The sequence below is a fragment of the Rousettus aegyptiacus genome, unplaced genomic scaffold (assembly GCF_014176215.1).
Source record: "Rousettus aegyptiacus isolate mRouAeg1 unplaced genomic scaffold, mRouAeg1.p scaffold_m13_p_5, whole genome shotgun sequence".
Lineage (NCBI taxonomy): Eukaryota > Metazoa > Chordata > Mammalia > Chiroptera > Pteropodidae > Rousettus > Rousettus aegyptiacus.
This window is the reverse complement of record NW_023416308.1, coordinates 83,347,342-83,363,870: the sequence shown is the minus strand read 5'-3', so window position 1 is coordinate 83,363,870 and position 16,529 is coordinate 83,347,342. Positions and strand designations below refer to the sequence as shown.

The 16,529-nt window shown below is 42.6% G+C and overlaps 1 protein-coding gene and 1 pseudogene across 11 annotated transcripts in view; both read left to right on the top strand.

Annotated features, from left to right (window-relative positions):
* The window catches only part of IRAG1 (inositol 1,4,5-triphosphate receptor associated 1), a 102,325-nt gene extending 87,241 nt beyond the window's left edge, over nt 1–15,084 (top strand). For 4 of the 11 annotated variants that reach the window (XM_016147336.2, XM_016147334.2, XM_016147340.2 and 1 more), the window contains 3 exons: nt 4,747–4,866; nt 6,221–6,358; nt 11,645–15,082. In XM_016147336.2, coding sequence (XP_016002822.2) covers nt 4,747–4,866; nt 6,221–6,358; nt 11,645–11,888 — 502 coding nt within the window. In that variant the 3' untranslated portion in view covers nt 11,889–15,082. Of the gene's footprint in view, nt 1–4,746; nt 4,867–6,220; nt 6,359–11,644 lie in introns of all 11 variants that reach the window. The other 7 variants (XM_016147339.2, XM_016147338.2, XM_016147337.2 and 4 more) reach the window with 3 other exon arrangements.
* Nucleotides 6,903–7,021, top strand: LOC118603210 (annotated as a pseudogene).
* Nucleotides 15,085–16,529: the final 1,445 nt, after the last annotated feature.

Below are 16,529 nucleotides of genomic sequence, written 5' to 3'. Positions count from 1 at the left end.
GTGGTCTGAATGCAGGACTGATCAGCATATTGCAGTGTCTGAATATTGCTTGATTTAACATTTTAGTTCTCTTGCCTCCTCTCTACATTAGTTTAATATGACATGAAATACCTATGAAAAGCAATTCCTCTTTGCTGATAGTATTCTGGAATGAAGTAGCCTTCAATCAACTAGTAGCGGACCCCAGGATTCTGAAACTGAGTAATAGGGAGTAAGGAAGCTCTTCTAGCTCAGGTCCCTTGGGTTGGGCTCATCTGAGGAAGTCATGGCAGTAAGGATGGCATAGCGACATTGCTGAGCTCAAGAAGGTAAGACCTGTCCATTACGAACGATTGTAGTTACTTTCAAGTATTGTTTACCACATGGAAAAAAAATAGACTCTAATATACCTTCTGGTCAAACAACACATTTTGACTAAATAGCCCTCATGTTACTGAGAGCTGACTGTAAAGACAAACATTGTTGACCCAGTAGATATGAGAGAACAATGAGCCTCATTTTAATGAATCATCCCAGAAAGAAAGTACGAAAGATTAGGGCTGAGAATAGTTGCCAAGATCCATGAGTGTCTGGTCCAGAAATTCCTAGAGTGGGCACAGGCTGTGTCCAGCTCCAAGTTTATAGCCATGAATAGAGATTCCTTCATCTCGATTCAAACATTTGGTTCTCAGGAAATAGACATTTATAGAGAAGATCTGCCCATTTTACAAGATTAATAGGCAGGAACTCGGTGAGCCACAGTGAAGTCAATGCAACTCAACAGACAAAGGCACTTACTGTGTCAATCACCATTCTAATTCAAACAAAGCCTCTCTCTGCGATCACAGTCACATGGAGGAATGGGCATGTATATAAAGCATGATGCCCCATCTCCAAGTTTTGCTGTAACAGAGGTGCAATGAGGGCACAGAGGGAGGAAGAGATCAACTTTAAGCAGAAGATGTGATCAGGGAGGAAACTTTTGCAAAGATTCCACAGAGAAGAAGATATTTGAGCTAAGTCTTAAAGATGCACAAGGAGAAACCTCCAGATCATTGGAGAAGATACTTCAGGAACTATAAGCTCAGTCTAGGGGTTAGGAAACAACAGCAAATATTCACAAATTGTGTGTTTCTCCAAACCTATCCAGTATTCAATCAAAGGTCCTCCTAGCCCATCTCTCTCACTCTAAATAAGCAGTGTTTAAAAGAAGGTCCACATCATAATCCATGGCCCAGCCTAAGGGCTCCACTCAGCAGGTTTCCTGGAACCCCATGCACTGCTCAGAAGCCCAGTAAAAGACTTCTGTTGAAAGGGAGGGCTCAAGGAGATGTGGAAAGTACACTTTGACAAGAAGTAAGAAGACCAAGGTGAGAGTCCCAGCCAGGCCCACCATCCACTGGTAAGGTGAATGTAGGCAAGTCGCTTAATGAAATTGAGCTTGGGTTTCTTATCTTTCAAATGGGATAATATTCCACATGAGTGGCGGATAGTGCAAGCAAGAGCACATCAGACTGCACAAGGTCAAATTTGAGCTCTGCCAAATACTGATTGTGTGATCTTGAGCTTGTTATTTAACCTCTCTGAGTCTTGATTTCCTTGCCTGTCATACTGAGAACAATAGTTATTACCTGTCTTATTGGGTCATTCAAGAGTCTTAAGTGAGATATTAGCACAGAGCCCAATACACAGGATGTTAGTTTTTCTAATCATTAGAAGTGTCAAGTGAGAGAATGTATGTGAAAGCATGTTAACAACTAAAACCCCATAGGTGAGTGAGCTGAGTGAAACAGAGCAATCAACTCACCTGGGAGAGCTGGACCCTGGATCCTCCTGTTAAAGTTGTTAAAATGGGCTTCTTGGATCTACCAGGGAAAAGTTTTAGTCTCCACAGAGCAGTAACCTGAGGATAGTGAAAATTTAGTTGACCATCACTTGGTCAGCAAAACTCGAAGGTACATAAGTGTTATGGCACAAAATGTACAGGCACTTGAGAAATTTATTAAAGCAATTTTATGTCAGTTTTACCATACTTTAAAGTCAGATTTAGGATTCTTGATTCTGAGTATCAGAAGAATCTATATTAAATCCTCTCTTAAAGATATAAATGATCACCTGGTAATTTAGTGGCCTAGAGTTTTTATGAATCGGGTTTGGAAGAGCCTTAGATTGCTCCCAAAAGTTACCAATAAATTTACTACATCACTAATAACAATAATAAATATTATTTGTTGAGTACCATATTGCAGTTTCTTTATATGTCTTGATTAATTTTTACACTACCACTTTTGGGTACACATTATTATCCTGATTTGACAGTGGTGGAATCTGAATTCAGGAAAATTAAGTACTTTGCATGTGTTGGAGCTGAAGTTTGAACCTATGTTTGCCTCTGCACTATGCTGTCCTCCCTCAGACATGCTTTTCATTAACCTCTAAGGCTGGGAGCTTTAGGTAAAAGAAATGAAGTCTGATACCTATATTTTATTTCTACTATATAAATTAATTTAGCAAAAGAATTACTTTCCTTGCCCCTGGCAATAGCTATGTTTTCCTGCTCTTGTTTCTGTCATTTGGACAAATAGGAAACTGCACATTAGACAAAGGTCACATGGAAGGGAGTAGATAATGTAATTTGCAAAAGGAGAAATGTTATGAATAGCCGATATTTTTAGAGTGTTATTTTTCTTGTTCACAATGGGTTTTGGTTTCCAGCATGATGAAACGTAAATTTTACAAGGTCTGAGGAAAACTAAGAGATGAGAAACTGATGCCAAGAATGAGAAGAAGGTACAAAGCTCACACATAAAGCCTGCCTGAGGAGTTGGAGAGGGTGGCAGCTGTGATCTCTGAGAGTCCTGGCTGAGAAGCTCTGTTCCCTGTTCTGCCTTGTTTGAAGGCTCCTCCTTGACATGAATCCCATTGATCTGAATTTTGGATACATAGGAGGATAGTAAGATCTAGAGGAAAGGCATGGCCATCAGGATACTTCCTTTAAACTTGTGATTCCACACCTCAAATGGGCTTCCAGTCCTGCGCAGCCATCCTACTAAAATTTTCTAACATGTCTATTTTTTCCCTTTCTCACATGATTCTTTTATGCATTCTCTCTTCTCAAACCTTCCTAGGCCTCTTTATTTTTTATTCTCAGCAGATGACCTTGTCTTCCACTTTATAGAGAAATTTTAAAATATCAAATAGGAGCCCTCTCATTTTCCTTTACCAGATCTCCAACCCACAACCTACTATACAGATCTTCCTCCCTTCGTATAACCAAGAAGAAGTTTCTCACTCTTTCTAAGGTCTTTCTCTACTTCCCTTTCAAACAAATTGGTTCCTCTGCTCATCGCCCTTCTCTCATTCCCTCTACTGTATCATTTCTATCCGTATTCAAATGTGCTTTCATCCCCTGACCCACCTCTTCAGCTATGCATTCCCCCAACACACTCTCCAACTCACCGTCCTAGTCAAATTACTGTTTCTATGTCTTTCCCTTTCTCACTTCTCATTCTTTACTAAGCCTATGCTTTACCAATCTGTCTTTGGCTCCCACCATTTCATCAAAGCTCTTCTTGACCTTCATATTATCAAATCACATTTTACCCATCTGATGCGGACTCTCAGAAGTGTGTGTACGATACATTTAATTTCCTCCTTGGCACACTATCCTCTCTTGGCTCCCAGGACTCCATGTTCTCTTGGTTTTTCTCCTACCTATCTGACTGCTACTTTTCATGTTCCTCTGTCAGCTCCTTCTTCTTCAACTGAGCTTAGTCCTGGGTCCTCTTCTCATCTTTCCTCACACTATCTCCCTAGGCAACCTTATCCATTCCTCTTACTTTAAATATCATATATATTATGATGATGCCAAATGAATGTCTCCAGTTAGAGCTCTTCTCAAAGCCACTTTGTTATATCCAGCTACCTACTTGGTATCTCCACTTAGATACCTCACAGGCACTGAAAATTTATCTCGTCTCAAAAGTTAACTCCTGCCTCACCGCCTCTTTTCAGTTCCTCAAGTATCTCCACATCTTTTGTGTCTCAGGGTCTTCATGCATCCTACATCCTCTATCTAGGCTTATCTTCCTTCTGCTATAGATATGGCTGATGTCTCATCTTTTAGGTCTATGCTTCAGCTACACCACCTCAGGCCTTTTTCAACCACTCCATCTAAGTTGATTCTCTTGTTACTTTCTGTCTCTGAACAGAGTTTGTTTCTTTCATAAAAGTTGCTACAATTTGTAATGAATTATATATGTTTTTCTTTTGGGGGGCTTTCTCTCCTGCTAAGCTCCATGTTGGTAAAGATCACTTATTTTCTGATGTAGTCCCAGCACATTATAAAATGCCTGTGCCTTAGTCAGTACTCGGTAGATATTTACATGAATGAAGCAAAAGATGGACGCAGGAATGGAATGATCCTGAACATTTTGGTCCACCTTCATCTTCCTCATCTTACTGCTATGGAGCTCCCAATAGCTGTCTGTCTACCCCACAGCATCTTGTTCCTGGAATAAGAATAAAGGTGGATCTGGGATCATGAAGAAAAGGGGGAACTGGTACAGTATTTGGTGTTTGGGGTCTATGGAGGATTCATGGCCTAGGGCCTCCATAAAATCTTGTCTCAAGGTAGAAAGACTGAAATGAATTCAATCCAACAAGTTTCCTCACTTGTGATCACGAATTGGGCCAAAGACATGGTTTGGTTTTCAGATCCCTAATCTGCCTCTGAAAGGACGCCTTGTACTTCCCTCTTCTCACTAGTGGAAAAACAAATGGAGACCCAGAGTGTGAAGCCTCTGCTCCCATGCCGACTCCGATCTGCCTGGAGGAGATTAGCCAGGTGACCAAGGCCAGGATGGAGGAAGAAGCGTACAACAAAGGGTGAGTCAGATTTCAGGTGCCCTGAGGTCACCCAACAAGTCTCAGAAGATACCTTCCCACGGGCGTTTCCTGTCTCTTAGAGGATTTAGGGAAGCAACCAGTGGCCCCAGGACCTCCTTGCTTAGTAAGAAACTACATTAGAAAAAGCAGTACTGTTCCACAGGAAGGACAGGAGAAAGCAGGGTGAGAGGATGTGGTCAGACAATAACAGAACTGCCCTCTTTTTAGGCAGAAAGCCACCAGAATATCACTGCCCAGAATGATCTAGAAATCAAAGGTCCTGGTAGATGTCTCTTGGTGGTGCCCGAGGCTTCCTAAGCACCCAGAACAGTCATATTGCTGCCAAAAATGCCTGGGAGCAGCTACTACTCCACTTCCTAGAACTGCCCTCGCCATCCCCTTTTCCAATAAACTGGAGTCTGCTCAACTTCCAACTGCCTCCTTCTCTAATTGAGCTTCATTAGCACCTCTGGCTGGTCAGTCACTAATGAGACAAAGAACTGAGCAAAACCCAAGCCCAGCCAGGTCGAGAATTACCTCTGACCAGGCTTCGCATTGTGAGTTCTTTCCCCGGGGCTCCCAGGGAGATGCAGCTTCCCACTGATGTGCCATCTGTGTGTGGGATTCTGTGCAGCAGCCACATACACCTGGCTGCCACACACAAGCCCACACACAGGTTGCTTATTTGGCTGGAGTTGCCCCCAGACAAACTGTGCCGGCCTTAAATACTCAGCTGTAGGACAAGCAGAAAGTGTATGCTCAGGGTAATATTGATCCTGAGAGAAGGAGATCAGAAGAATTTCTCATGGAAAGCCTGTCTTTTCGCCCACAGCTGTCCTCTGTACTCTCAGAATGCATGCAGGTAAATGCCTTCATCGGCTTTGTAAACATTTATTGAGTACCTCGCTAGGACAAGCTGTGCGCCTGGCACTTCTGTGAAACTTCTCATCAAGCCTGTGTGACAGGTGTCACGTTCCCTAGATCGAGCCACCTCCTCAAAACATTCCAACACCCTATGAGGAGCTGAAGCACCAAGGTTACACAGAAAGCAGATGCCATCTCTGTGCTACTGAACACTTTGTAGGACAAGAACCAAATCAGGAGACTGCATTCACAGTTTTTCCCTATCAGTTGTGTCACACTTTCATAAACAGGAAGGATGACTGAGGAGTGAGGGGAAATTGTACTCACATGAGCCACCTTGGGACTCAGTGGAGCTTCCCAGCTTTTTCCTGTTGTGTGGAACCACAGGAAGTGCGTTATTGAGGTGCTCAAGTTCCCTCGTCTAAGAACTCAGGAAAGGATGCTCTGTGCCTGGCCTTTGCAGACTCAATTGTTCCTTTTTGCCTTCCAGATACCAGGAAGGTCTAAAGAAGACCAAAGAGCTTCAAGACCTAAAGGAGGAGGAGGAAGAACAAAAGAGTGAGAGTCCTGAGGAACCTGAAGAGATAGAAGAGACTGAAGAAGAAGAAGAAAAGAACCAGAGAAGCAGGTTGGAACCCTTGCCACTGCTGAAATGGGTCACAATTCATTTAACTACATAATACCTCTGGAGAAGTCAGTCCAGGGCATCAATGAGTCTATGGCCCAAATGAGCAACCGACAGAAAACAAGAGGGTACTCAAGTTGGGGGTGGAGGCCAAAGATTTCTCAAAGCGCCAAAGTAATTAACAAAGGGATGGTTGCTGGGGCTGAGTGTTAGAGGTGGTCAAGGGCAAGGACAGCAGCAATCGGGAGCTCTCAGAAGGTAAAAAACTGCAAGGGACTCCTGTAGCAGCCCAGCCACAGTTAGATCCTTTCCTAGCCATTCCCATGAAAGAGCCAAGGTCAAGGGAGCTGGCCTGAAGCCCTAGAAGAGGTTTCTTATAAGAACAGAGGCAGAGAAAACAGATGGGGGCAAGGGACAAACTCAGCGTGGTGGCAAAGGTGAGTTTCCAACAGGTCTCTTCCATGCTGATCAAAAAAGTTTGGTCACTTGGACAATATTTTAACTTTGGATTGGAAATAGCTATTTTTTGTTTTTGATATACTTTAAGGCCTACAGCCATGTCACCTTGAACAAACCCGATCCCATCTGATCTCAGAAGCTAAGCAGGGTTGAGCCTGGTTAATACTTGGATGGGAGACCACCTAGGAAGACCAGGTGCTATAGGGGTGAAAAATAAAAAATAAGAGATTGTAAGCTGACAAGTTCCTTGCAATATGTGAGGTCAACTAGGGTTGCCTCGCCTAAAAAAAAAAAAAAATTAAAATTAAAAATATACTTTAGATTTCAAATGTATTTTTCTCTAAATCTGGAATGAATATATATGAATACATACGTGTGTGTGTGTGTGTGTGTGTGTGTGTGTGTGGTGTAGATAAAGAGTAAAGATCCTGCATCTTGTCCTGCCTGTGCCCTATGGATGTGGATATAGTGACTACATCAACATCCTAGATTTTAATGATAGCCTCGGTTTCATATATTCTGCGCTATTGACTCTCAGTATATTCAAATCAGAAGTCTTGAATTTTGATGTTTAAAAACGTGGTTACTGCCAACTTGGAACACTTCATCAAAATCTTTGTTTTTAGAACGCCCGTCTCTCCTGGGTTTGAGGGTGGCTCCAGCCAAAGTGATTAATTATCTAATCAGCTGCTAAACTTGTGATAGGGTATGTGTCCTCATTGCTGGCAGACTCTGGAAATTACACACATGTAACAAATAAGGTAATAAAATGAACATTAGATGTGAGATAGATGTGCTTCAAAGCACATAGGAACAATCAATAGAACTCATTTGGTAGAGATTCAACCGGAGTGAGAGGCCTCAGCTTGCATAAGTAACCCCAATATTCAAAGGAAGAGCAATCTTGGAAAGCTGGAAGAATGCCTCACCACTGAAAACAAATCTGTACTAGGATGCACCACCTCCCTTAATGAAAGAACCCCCAAGTTTTAACAATAAAAGCACAGTCCCTACTCTAATCAGATGGATCCTGTTCTCCTTGTATCTTCACTCCCACTTGGGGGTTCTCTGCTCTTACTTGCAAACCAGCACACTGCCTTCCTCCCTTTTAATGCAGTCAAGCCCAGGCCTGGACAATAGCCCTACCTTTGACCCCCTTCAATACAGCTAACACAGGCTGGAACTTCTAACATTTACAAACACTAAGAAAGAACAAAAGAGAACTAAACAGAGAGGGTACATGGAGTATAAACAGTCTGGTTTAAAAAGCACAGGGCTGGAATCCTTATCTAGATAATTTGATCTCAGGCGATTGGCGGCTCCCTCCCATTTTGTGAAACCCCAGGGAAAGAAGGCTGTGCCTGAGTCCCTCTCTGTACAGCTCCTGCTCCGCAGCACATGGCAATGGCCACCCTTTGCACCCATCATCCAAGAGTGTCCTCTTGGTCTCGCTGATCCTGAGAGCACTGGTTCTCTTCCCCAACCTTTGCTCTCTTTTAGATTTACATTCGACCTGGAGGATGTGCCTATACCACAGGCGATGATGGGTACAAGGCATCAGCACAGGCCTCAGAAGGGCCCTTGTCCTTCAGCACAGGGGTGTGGCTTCGCCTTTTCAGGCCCAGCACTGTGGCATCATTTCCCCCATAACAGCTGACACTGCTGTCATATCAATTGCCCACTCAAAGTTATAGGCTCCCTTCCTCACCTGCAACCTAAGCCAGACTGGCTCTGAGAGTTGTCATCTTCGAGGCCAGGCAATCCATTCACTCCTGGGTCCCCTACATGCACAGTTGCCTGTAGGTACCTACATTGAAACATGATTCCCTCATGAAATTTTGACATCTCACTAACAAGAAACATCTGAAGTCATTAAAAGTTGCATGTCCAACTTAGTAAATTTCAAAATAAAAATAATAATATTAATAATAATTGGCTAACCCCAGCAGCTAACCCTTTATTTAAGAGATTCAACAACAAATACTAAAGTCTTTTTTGTCTGAATTTAATATACATTTAATAATATACAATAATGTAATCTGTTATAAAAATTACTTTGTAAAAGATCAGTTTAAATGAACTTTGGTGAATCAACCCAATATCTTAACCATATTAAAACAGGGAACACAGTCCTCTGACATTTATGTAACACAACGAATGAGGAAGACTCATAAGACACAATAGAAAACTTTTGTCTCTTCTTCTAGGGGCTGTTCAATTCTACTCTCTGGAGTTAAGATGGTATTAGGTAGATTCATTTACTTTTCCAATAATTCAGGAAACATAAGTCCTCTGGTCAACTTTAACTTCCAAGAATAACCTCATTTCAGAATTAAAATGGTTACTTCCCTGAAATAGTCAAAAGCTTGAACTTCTTATAAAGTTAAAGCATCTTTCTTCTCTCAGCTCTGGCCTGATTCAGGAAGAATCCTACATCAGGGACAGGGAGCATGGCTTCTCTCTCAGTCTCCTACTTATACTCCTACCCTACGCCTCACCCTTGCTAACGCAGCGTCTGACCTCTCCAGAGTTAATGCTGAGAAAGGGAATTCAGATTAAGAAGTAGGAAAGGCATTACTTGATTGGTATTATTGTTCATTATGGCGCTTTATGGTACCTTCAGAGAAAGCAGCTTCTTCCACCCCAGCACCACACACATTCACATCATTACTGAGGTTCTCTCAGCTTCAGGTTCTTTTGTGAGGATAAATGCATCTGTTCCAGGTAGCCACTTAAAATCCCCCTCTTTGTCCTTGGGCATCTGGAAGCAGACCTTCATTGTTCAGCTTCTAGGTAGCATTACCAGGCAGGATCCATGACATCCCATGCCAGCTCTCCTTCACCTGACTACAGCCAGTTGGAATGAAATATGTACTTTTGGCCCACTCGTGGTAGGAGGATAGTTTCCCCCATCATGGCCCCCTACTCTGATGCCACAAAATACTTCAGCAAGATTCTTGCTCTTTAGATTTCTCAGGTGTGAGCCACACACCTGTCTACTATGTCCCTCTTCCTGCAGCATATTTAGCTCTCCAAGCAGCATTCCTGAAGTCCTTTTATCTAGACCCAGGTAAGGGGGAGAAAACCTCACCCCTCCCTATGGAAGAGTAGGCAGAACTCAGAACAACCAAAAATTGATTTCCAAAGGAATTTTATTTGTCATCATTTCTAACCTCTTTTATAGGCTGGAAATGAGTGACCAGCTATAGGTCACAAAGCCAAATCTTGACCACCTTTTTACATTCCCACTTAAGGATGGAGTTAGAGCGCAATTCTCCCCACTGTAGCAGCCTGTTCTGAGCATGGAAATATGGCCCAAAGGAAACACTGCAGTTTAGCATCCATTGTATTTACATAAAAACTAGAGAACTTAGGGCTGAAAAAAAAAATGCTTCCATTTCCAAGCTCTCCCTTCCTAACAGTTGTGAAAACATCTGATGTCACCTCTGCTAAGGTGCTCACTATTTGTTTTGTTTGATTATTCCTGAAACAATCATCAGAGGGTTTCCACATGGAAAAGAAAACATACAGTGCCTTAGCTTCGTTAGCATCTGAGGCAGGTACTCTGAGGTCTGGTCCTTTCTTAAAGAGGGCATTTGTTGAGTCATTCCATCCCTTGTAAGGCATCTTTTTCCTACTAACTCTGAAGTCGAGCTTTCTACTTGTCAGCAAAGGGCCAGCATATTTCAGTGTCTGTGTGAGCCTCAAGATCTTTGTAAAGTCCCCCTACCCTACCCGTAGTCACTTTTTTCACCTTGTCCATTTGGAGATCCTCAGTATTCTCATGTTTTAAATATATATTTTTAAAAATAGATCTGGGATTAGAAACAAGAAGAAATTCTAGCTTAATCGATGCATCCAAGGCTTCTCCAGAGAGCTCTAAGAATGGATTCCTTAGAGTGGATTACTTGACCAAATGTCTTTTCACTAGGCCACAAAGAGAGTGGAAAAGTTGAAAGGTTGATTGAGAAGACAGAAACAGGAAAAAGAGAAGTGAAACGGGCAAAACGAAAAAAAAAATGGAGGGGGAGAGAGATGAAAAGAAAGGAGGGAAGAGAGAAAAGAGAGTGGAAAGGGGAGAGGAAAGAGTATAGAGAGAAGAGAAAGAAGAAGAGGGAAAAATTAAAAAATGAAATTTAATGGGATTGAAAACATCCAAAGGTGTCTGGAGGCTACTAGTACTCTGGTTACTTCTGGGACGATTTGAAGTGAGCTCTTGAGGTCGATCTGGTTCCTCGAAATTAACACTTAACATCAAGAATGTCCTAGTTTAGCACAGTCTTTCCACTCTGGACATTGTCAGATGTAGAACTGAGGACAACAAACTATACATTTGAGCATGGAGGCAGAGAAAGATTGAACTTGGAATTGATCACTAATACTGCTAAGTACAGAAAAGGTGCTGATCCTGTCTGGATATGTAGGAGTATGGGTCAGGCAACCTCGTATCTTGGAGCTTGGGAGAATTCAGATATCAATGACCATCTCATAAAGAGATGAAGTCATGTGTGAATGGATGAATGATCAAAAAATTGAGCAGAGTGTTCTAGCTCAGTAGCTCCCAACATTAAGGCTATGGACTGGTGGCATCAAAATCACCTGGCAAAAATTTTAAACTATAGATTCCTAGAGAATATCTTTGGAGACTCTTATTCAGCAAAGCTGGGCATTTTGAATAATTGCTGCTAAGTGATTCTGTACACGACTGAGTTTGAGAACCGCTGTTTTAGATAGTATGGAAGGTATTCCAGACAGAGAGGTATGGATCTGGAAATCATATACATGCCCAATATACTAAACTCTCCATCTATTTTTTTTTTCATTTGACAGCAAACTTGAAGAATTGATTCATTTCTTACAAGTCATGTATCCTAAACTGTGTCAGCACTGGCAAGTTATCTGGATGATGGCTGCAGCGATGCTGGTCTTGACTGTTGTTCTGGGACTGTACAATTCCTATAACTCTTGTGTGGAACAGGCTGATGAGCCCCTTGGGAGATCCACTTGCTCCGCAGCCCAGAGAGACTCCTGGTGGAGCTCAGGACTCCAGCATGAGCAGCCTACAGAGCAGTAGGAAACCTGACATCCAGCTAGTGCCCCACCCTAGTATACAGCCCACTTCCCTTTCCCCAAGTATAGTGCTACAAAGCCAGGGTGTGGCCACACTGCTGCCAGCCCGTCAGGGAATAAGCAGGGGCTCTTTCACACTCAGCACCTCTGTGGGAACTATTTATACACAGTAACTGATGTTCTTGGAGAATCAACAAAACTGCCCTGGGAAAGCAATTGGTGGATGAAGAAGTCACCTTCACCAAGGAATTCTAACAGAAGGGAAAATCGCCTGCCCCTGGCTCAGATGGCCAGGTAAAATAAAACACCTTCACTGCAGGGGACAATAAGAAGCTCATTCTCCCCCTTTTCTTCACTGCAATAGGAAATCGGGAAAAATTGTGCCTAAAGGTCAACTCTGACCCCAAGGATTGGCCTGGAATTTAAAGTTACAACATGAATATCTCCATTTCCCCATCTCATTCTTACTGACTCTCCTTTTGCCCCCTCGGAATCAGAGTTTCTCTTTACAGAAGTAGGAAAGGTTTCTCAGAAAAATATCTAGGCTGAAATTAGCTCAAGGCTTGAAATGAAATGGGAAGATGTGAATTAACATATATGCATCTGTACATACACACAACACACATGCATAACACACAGCACGCATGTGCATGAAGCCAACAACCTTCCAAACGTGTGCTCTGGATATGTGTTCTGGATAAAGCCAACTCACAGATTTTCACTAGGTATGAGACAGCCACCAGGCACCTGCTCAATGAGCTCTCCACATGGACTTAAGATTTGAAAAACACTGAAAACTCATGGCTTCAAAGGTGAACTGGCTAGTCTCCATTTCAAGTGCTAATTCTAAGCTGCTGTACAGCACAGGTGATTCCCTGTTTGTTCTCTCTCCATTGAGTGCCCTTTACCCACCTCTCAGGTGAATGAGGAGACATGGTGTGCTTTCAACTTCCATGTACTCACATGCAAATGTTCAGTTGCACCTTAGTGCTTCAGTTCAAATGGAATTTCCAACCCAAATATATGTTTCAGAGCATTCCCAATTGTTGAGCGTAACACTGAAGGAAGACTTCTCATGTTCAATTAGACTTCTTTGCTCCACCTTCCCAGCCACTGCCTGTATTCATCCCTCGTCGGTTTTGGAGGATGTTGCTTTCTATGTGGGATTTATTGTGATTGTGTTGCTTTTGTTATTGTTTTGTTGTTGATGTTGTTTGTTTTCATTGCTAATACTTATATCAAACTTACTATGAGACAAACACTGTTCTAGGTATTAATTTATTTAGTCCTCAAGAAAAACAAAAATCTATCAGGTGGGTACTACTATTTCAATTTTCAGACAAGGAAACTGAAGCACAAAAAACACAAGTAACTCTGAGGACACCCAGTTAGTAAATCGTGGGCCCAGAACTCAAACCCAGGCAGGCGGGCCCAGGGGCTGTGCTCTTAACCGCTACACTACATTGACTCGTCCAATGGTCTCCTATCTAGACTCCTTATATTCCAGTCCCACTCCCCCAAGAGGCCCTTCAGTTCCTCCACACTGTTTCTGGTTCCCAGGCTAACCTATTTTCTCTCATAGCTCTGTTCCTCCACTCATTAGTTTTTTTTTTTTCCTACCATTCTCTTTTCTTCAAGACCAAGTACAAAAATCATCCCTTCCATACAAGCTTTAAAGACCTCCCTCCAGCTCCCCACCCTACTCAACACAATAGAATACACCCTCCTCTGTGCTTTCTAGCACTTTTAAAGATCTTCATACTTGATCATTATAACAGTATCACAATAACTTATTTGTGCATCTGTCTCCCCTAGCATTTTCTTCCTCAAAGACAAGAACCACGTCTTACCCATTCTCTGGGTAAGGGCCTAGCATGGTGGTTAATGCTTGGGAAGACGTCATTAAATGTTGGACAAAAGAACAAGGGAGCCTTCAAGGTGGCAGAGAGCAACCTGGGGACAGCTGACATTTTGCATACTTTCCAATACCATCACCACCACTATCTCAATAAGAAAAATAACATCTTTATAACTCTCAACTTGTTCTAATAATTTTCAGTCTACTCTGAGAGAGAGCAGAAATGAGACCCTACTAGCAACATCATTTCCAAGCTCAAGAATGGGGCTTGATGCAACCACTCCTTTTGGAAGACCTGTGTAGATCAGGACAAACTCTAAAACAGCATGATGCTTAAGGGGGAAATCCTTCACAGAGGCTAAAAAATCACTGTGAGCAAATACCAAGCAAGGGTTGACCAAGGATGTGCCATTAAGGTAAAGAGGTGCAGATAAAGGCAGACAAATTTGGGGGCATAGACAGATGTTTCACTCTGCCCCTTCCAGGGTGACCAGACACACTAAAGATGCTTAGGCCCTCAGAGCCAAAGACAGGATGCAAATAGAGCTCCTGAGAGAGTGGCCGTAGGACAGGTCTCCAGGCTGGCAATGTCCAGTGTCAGCCTCCCTTAAAGAAGAACCAGGCTAAGCTGGCCTATTGTCCACTTGACTACAAGGTTCTTACCTTTGTTTTCAGTTGAGACAAAAGCCAGGGGAGGGGATGCAATGAGCTCCTGCACCTCCAGCTGCTTCACAGAAAGGTCTGCAAGAGTACTTCCAGACCAGGTCCTCACCCAACCTACTCAGAGAGTAAGGGAGATGGAGGAAAAGAAGGGGCGTAAGAGTAACCACGTTTCCAAGGGCATTCCTGAAAATGTGCTCATCGGGATTTCTTTCTGAAGAGCAAAGATCGACCTGAAGCAATTAAAACTGTTGCCAAAGCAGCAGTGAAATGGAGAGAAACAGGCCCTGTATTTCCAATAGTGACATTGATCTGAAATAAAAGTTCCCCTCAATATGCCTCTGAGGTCTGACATTACTGCTTAGCCCCAGGACTCTGGGTGCCTATTCTCAATTGCAGAGTGTTGTGTTGTTTGTGTCATTGTTGTTACCTCCTAAAAGGACCTTTGCTTTCCAGCTGCCACAAAGCCAATATGTATTGCTCCCCACGCACAGCCTGGCAGAGTGAATGGAGAGGGAGACGCTGGATCTGTGTATCACTGGCTGTCGATTCCTAATGCTGTTAATCCTCACCCAGGTGTTCTAGCATCGAGCTATAGAGTGTCACATGCCTGAGTTTCAAAATAAAAGCACATTTCCAAACCTTTGACAGCCGCTAAGTGCCTCCTCATTTTGTGGAGCTGAGCCACAACCTTGCCCCAACCATTTGGATATTAGTGTGTCGCAAAAGCAAGCCAGAAGTCCCCCGTCCTTGGGTACCTCCCAGGGACTGGATTGCTCTCCTTCTCCCCTTCCCCATTTCTGATACTAGTTTTCTGTACCTTCTTCCTGGGCTATAATTTTTTTTAATGAATACATTTTGCTATGCTTGAGACTGCCGAGTTTTTACCCTTCTGATTTCCATAGACTGACTACATTTTTCAGTCTTTCTTGTAGCTAGGTGCAGGGGAATGTAAACCTTCCAAATCTAGTTTCCTAAAAACAAATTCTCTTGACCAATACTTCACACCCTCTTTATTCCCCTCTTCCTACCAAATATAGAGGATTCATTCATTTGAAGATTTAAGGCCCAAGAAGATGGCAGAACCACTAGGTGGAATCTGACTCTTTGAATGGGCATTCGAAGCATTCAACTGTGACATGAGCAAGAAACAAAATTTTAATATATTAAGCCACTCAAATTTAGGAATATTTGTTACAGCAGTTAGCCTATCACGACAAATGCCTATGTTTAAACCAGAAATGGAATGCTGCGAGAACAAACTTTCAAAATTGAAGTGCCGGCTTAGCAGTCAAGGGACAGGAAATATGGAGCCGATATCAGGGCCTAGAAATGGTGTGACCATGTTGTAAATAAAACGAAAATATTTGGTGAAGTCTTACCTGTAATAACTTGAAAGGCAGCCCATGGGCAGCCTATCGATGTAAGTGAAGTAGTTGGAAAGAGCCAGAGTACTGGAGTATCTGAACCTTTATTGGCCACCTTCGGCAAGGTATTGCAAGAGGGAAAAAAGTACTCAGCAAAGAACTGGCTATTTAGATGCAGAAAGAGGAAAAATATAGAGAATGCTCACTGTGAAGGGTTAGGAAATATGACAGCTTGAAAACCTCAAACGGTTAGACTAAAAAGAGCTTTGAGTGAAAAAGAACCAATAAAATTTCTTAGATGAACCCAGATCAGGACCAGATTAAGGATGTGGCCATTCCATTCGTGGTTTCAAATAACTAGCCACCACTAAATGAGGGAGGAGAGGGGCATAGGGCTAAGAAAACAAAGAAGTATATCTTGAGAATTGTGACTGGGAAAGGATTTGGGGTATAATTATTGGCACATGGAATCAGATGGGAGCAAATAGATCAGAAATCTAAGTTAGTAAGGGAATTGTATTTACAAAGAAACATAAGCCAGGACTAAAAACTCCTTCGATTGTTCAAGTTAAAAAACAACTTTTGGGATCCTAAGCTTACGCCAGCAGAAAGCAGATAGTTAAAGCTAAGCATACCCTAATTCCCACTTTAAATGTGGCTAAGGAAGATTATATACAGCGAATTGCTCCGGAGAACAGTTACCATGAGACATGGGAGTTTCGCCCAGAAAGTAGAATCGGGATCTAATCAAAAGTAGGTA